This window comes from Excalfactoria chinensis, chromosome 2 (genome assembly GCF_039878825.1).
Source record: "Excalfactoria chinensis isolate bCotChi1 chromosome 2, bCotChi1.hap2, whole genome shotgun sequence".
Lineage (NCBI taxonomy): Eukaryota > Metazoa > Chordata > Aves > Galliformes > Phasianidae > Excalfactoria > Excalfactoria chinensis.
In genome coordinates, this window is record NC_092826.1 from 28,208,163 (window position 1) to 28,213,617 (window position 5,455).

Here is a 5,455-nt window from a genome sequence, read left to right on the forward strand (position 1 = left end):
TTCTTTCGCAATAAGTCATGCAATGGACGGGCAATAATAGAGAAATCAGGAATGTGTTTTCTCCAAAAGACTAAGAGTCCAAGGGCATGCTGTAATTCCTTTTTATTTTCTGGCATTTTGAGTTGGTCTAAAGCTAGGAGAGTGTCCTGTGGGATACAGGCCATACCACCTTTCCACCAGATACCCAAGAATTTCACCTCAGCGGCTGGAAGCTGGATTTTGTCTGGAGGAATAGTCAGCCCCAGCTCCTCTAATCGCTTAATAATTCTGTCATGCATTATTTTCACTGGTGTCAATTGATCACCTCCTATAAGAATATCATCAATGTATTGATAGAGCTTAACTCCTTCTTCCAAGGGAATCTGTTCAAGTTCTTTTGCCAGAGCATGATGTGCCAAAGTTGGGGAGTGTTTGAACCCCTGAGGGAGGCGAGTGAAAGTATATTGCTGGCCCTCCCATGTAAAAGCAAAACGGAGTTGATCATCAGGATGTAGGGGAACCATAAAGAACATATCTTTAACATCAATGGTGGCCATAATAGGGTGAGCTTGCTCCTGGATAGCTGCTATTAATTCTGAAATATTAGGCACAGCAGCAGTTAGTGGTCCAGTATTAGCATTAAGCCTACGATAATCAATAGTCAATCTCCATTTGCCATTTGGTTTCCTAACAGGCCACACTGGAGAGTTAAAAGGTGAATGCGTGGGTATCACAATTCCCTGTTCTTTTAACTCTGCCAGCACTGGGCCAATACCAGTGCGTGCTCCCAGAGGTAAAGGGTAAGGTTTAACTGAAGTCAAATGGGAAGGAGGGAGGGGTGGTGCTATCTGCAATAAACGAACATTTGGGGAGGGGATACCAAACATCCACTCTCTCCCTTCATCATCTGTCCAACTTCTACCCTTCAATACATCAAGTCCTAACAAGTTAAGCGGCAAAGTTCCCACAACCATAGGGACATCCTGAGACTGTTCTTCTCCAGGTAACCTTAGCTTCACCGTTGCCATGGTCTGTGAATGTACACCACCCATGGCATCTGCCACAAATATCTTTCTGCGAGATAAAGTTACACCAGCACGATCAGCATCCTCCTTCTTGATAGCTGAGATTTGAGCTCCTGTATCTACCAGAAATGTTACTGGAACTAATCTAGGTTCAACAATGCAAGTAATTAACAAATCATTCCCTTTAGTTGTGAGCCTCCTAACAAACATCCACCCTTCACCCCCCCGCTCACTTGAAGAGGGTGAAGGAATCAGTTTCCCGACTGCTCAGATAATTCTTTTGTTACTGCAGGGGGAGCACTAGGAACCAGATTTTCAGGTTTAGCTGGCCAACCAGTCACCAGCCTCTCAAGCCTGTCTGTTGCTAGTCCATTCATTATTTCTCGAGGAATACCCTTTTTCCAGCCCAAAGTCCATAGTTCATGACGTTTATGATCAATGTTTCGCCTACCAGTTTTTTCTGAGGCTAGAGCTTTTTCTATTCTATTAATTTTTGGGCTAGGTGACCCGAGAGCAAGGGTGGCTGCTGCAAGCCTCACTCCCCTTGGCTCAATTCTGCTAGTGGATGAAGCCACCGGTCCATACTTCCTACCATAATTAATCAATTCTTGGGCAACCTCCCCCCATGTCCATACCTTATAACCTGATTGTAAAGAGCCTGAAGTACCAGCTCCTTCTAAAACAGCTCGAGCTCTCTCTCCCTGGGACATGGCCTGTATTTTACTTTGAAGTTGTATACCTATGGGTTTCAGCGATTCTGGAAGCCCCCTAATTAAAGGAGTCATCCTTTCAGGGTCCACGGGCAACATCATAGGTGATTCGTGTCGTGGCTGCAATTTCCTGTCATACATCATTTGCAGACAGGCAGCCTTTTGGACACTTTCAACCAATTGGTCAATTGTCCCATTAATAGCAAGAGGGTCTCCCCTTTCTAAAGGGTTGAGACCACCAGCCCAGTAAGCAGCCCTCTGTGTTAGGGACCAGGGAGCACGGTTATTACCAGTAGTCAAAAATACTCCTGGCCCCCAATAACCCTCAGCCTCCTTTTCGGTTAACATTATTTGGTCTCCACCAGTTAAGCTGACTCTCCATACATATTCTGTTTCTGATTCCCTTGGAGAGCGGCTAAAATCTTTTTTCAGTTTAGCTAATTCAGTGGCAGAAAAGGGAATTTCTTTAACATTCATTTGAGGATCCAGATCCTCTCCATTATCAAAGGTATATTCTGTTTTTATTAGAGGGCGCAGAGGGGCTATTGGGGTTTCAAACTTATTAAAATTTTCTTTCGCTTCTTTTAGTTCTTCCTGAGGATACAGTTTTTCTTGTGGTGTACCATGAAAATCAGTGTCACCCGTATCTTTATATGTTAAAATTTCCTTAAAAGCCATTTGTAACAAGGCCGAATTATGTCTCTCTCTTTCCAATTGTACTTCTAGATTTCCAATTTGGTTTTGCAAGGCTTTCACGAGTTCCTGGGTTGTTTTAACTGTTTCTTGTAACGACTGTATAGTCCGGTTTTCCGCCTCAAACTGCTGATCTCGGAACTCCACAGCTGCTTTTAAAGCAGCACCGAGCACTGCACAAATAAATGATTTGCCTTTCCCGGCTCGGGTACGAGCCCCATGTTGTAAAACACAAATACGGTCAGAAACAGCCTGCAAGTTATACCAATTTTCACGTGCCCAGTCCATCCCTGATGACGATGGCCGAGACGCGTGCTTTTCAAGGATATCAAACAACATATTTTCACCTTCCATATCAAATGTAATTTTACTCACAACAAAATCTACAGGCAACGAAATCTACACTGAGGGAGGAGGAGACTCCTTATCTCCTCAGAGAGGCAAACACTTAACAAAACCAACAACTGCTCAAAACACTCCTTTACACAAAAGACCAAACGACTCAATCAACACTTCCAAAGAAAGTGCAAACACCTCAATTGGTCCTGGCTATCCTGTCAAGCCACAACGAAAAACTTCAACCTTCAAGCAACAAAAGTTAGAAATAACTTCTAAGTTTCTCAAAAGCAATAAACTTCTTGGAGAAGCACACACCACTTCCCCAAGAGGAGCACACACAAAACTTTCAAATCTCGAAGTACGTTACAAGATACTTAAACAACCACAATGCAAAATAGTCTTCCCGGGGAGGCACACACATATAAAACAAAAGCAAATAGTCAAAATTAATCTATACGTCCCCGAGAGGTATACACGTAAGAAAGAAAGCAACAAAGTTTCAGGATATGGAGCGGTCTTCCTGGAGAGGTGCTCACGTCAAAAAAAAGTTATCAAATTTATCGCTCCTTGCAACTCCAGGAGAAAGAGACAGAAAAGTTTTAGAGAAACTGGAAGGACAACACTCTCACGACGAGTATCCTGCCGACTACGCCAATAAAAATGTCTCGCTCCAATTTAGGAGTGAGGCAAGGGTTCTTTTGATATGTTATGCCCGGCGTGAGATTAAGAAGAAGAACATTCAAATGTTGATCCGACCAGTTTATTAGAAATAATAGACAATTGAGAGGATGGGGAAGGGAGAGCGGTGAATGCCAAAATTAGGGTGATGGGGAAGGGAAAGTAGGCGATAGAAAAAGGTAGAAAAGAGCAAGAATTACGTTAAAGCGGGGAATAGTCACCTCCTGGAAGCAGCAGCGTCCTGGAGCACGTTGTTAACGTTGGTCCGGGGCAAAATAAGCGTAGGGGAGAGCAGCAGCGAAGTAGCAGGCCGCAGATCGATGAAACGCAGAGAAGATGGTCAGAGTAGCGAGGTCCTGGGTGGCAGAATCTCGGGCAGCGAGGTCCCACGAAGCAAAGTGTCGAGCAGCACTCCCAGAAGAGATAGTAGGCAGCAGTAGGACAACGGTGGAGGGATCTGAGGTCAGATACCTAGAAACCCACAAACCGTGGTTTGTCCGTGCCCTTTTTATACTTCTTTCCAGCCTTCCAGACATTTCTGGACAGCTCGGGTCAGAGTCTTGTGATTTCCTCAGAGATGTCAATCTTCCTTGAGATGGGCCAACACCACTTAAGACCACTTAAGGGCCATTAGTCCTCAGAGATGGCCACCTTCCTTGAGATAGGCCAACACAAAAAGACCACTTAAGGGCCATTGATCAGTATCTTATCTCCCTTTCATAGCTCCCGGACTTGTCAATCTCCTAAACAAAGGGATTTCTCGAACCTTGGTTCCTGTGTATTTCAGACAAAGGCAGTCCTGGAACCTTGGCCAGGATTTGCCTGAACTTGTCCATTTCAGCAAACTTTGAGACAGTACTGGAAAAACATGGCTTCTCACAGTGTTTCCATCTCTTAAGTGAGAAATGACTGTGATATAATTTTTGACAGTATAACTCATGTTTCCCACTTCTTTTTTCCTCCCCAAAAATTAGTTTTATAACTCAAAGTTCATTTTCGTAACATTATGCTCTGTAACCAATGGATGAATTTGTAGTAGACATTATTGACATCTACACTTCCTTCCTTGGAAACCATGTGCGTTAATGATAACATATTCTATTCTTTCTGAATACTTTGGGACAACATGTAGTTTATTTCCAGTGTTTTTTTTTTTTTTTTTTTTTTTTGTCTTGTCTTAAATGTTTTCTTTATATTTTTCAATATACAAAAATGAATAGAAGTCTTGAAAAACAGACAAACAAGCAAAAAATAAAAACAAAGTTAATGCATCATGGCTATTTGTTCTCTAAAAGCTCTAACTGCATGTTTGAATCTATTCTAGATTTGTAGTCTACTTCATTTGGGAAACTACTGTTCTGTGGTATCATTATAAGATAAAGCACATAACAGATGATGCCCATGAGTAGTTATGCTAAGATTAGTTTCTCCAGCAAATTTTCCATCTTTATTGCCAGGACAATTAGCTTGGACAGTAGCATAAGCAAGAGTATATAAAAGTATCAAACTATCACATCCTAAGGTAGTTCATTGCTTAAGATTTTACAGAACATGCCAAAATAATGGACAAAGGACAACAATATCTTCCACCATTTCTAAGTAAGGATATTGTAGTCATTCAATTGTTATTACCTGTATTTTAATGCATACCAGCATCAATGTTCAGATTAGCTTTCTCTTCAAATGTTGAAGATGTTTTGCAGGCACGTATGTGTGAACACTAAAATAGGATGACAAAATATTTGCTAATTTGGGAGCAAGGATTTTCTGTATTTAAAAACTCTGCTAATAGAGAAAACAAACAAACAAAAAACCTACCCAAGTAAATTCTCTTAACTTTAAATCTTGATTTTTATATGAAAAATATAAGTATTGTGTACCCTTTTATTAGGATCAAAATCTCCTAATGACCATGGCGTATCACCAAATAGCCAAAAGAGTATATGATACCTTTTCTACATAAATCTCCAATTCCTGCTTCAGTTCACTTTCTCTTCTTTGTTTAGTTGATATTTTTGTTCATTGCATTTA

General features: G+C 41.4%; 1 protein-coding gene across 1 annotated transcript; it reads right to left on the bottom strand.

Moving 5' to 3' along the window:
- Positions 1 to 1,255: 1,255 nt before the first annotated feature.
- Positions 1,256 to 3,043, bottom strand: LOC140247626 (uncharacterized). The gene has a single exon (XM_072327326.1). The coding sequence runs from the start codon at positions 2,759 to 2,761 to the stop codon at positions 1,256 to 1,258; it is 1,506 nt and encodes a 501-aa protein (XP_072183427.1). The 5' UTR covers positions 2,762 to 3,043.
- Between the last annotated feature and the right edge of the window lie 2,412 nt (positions 3,044 to 5,455).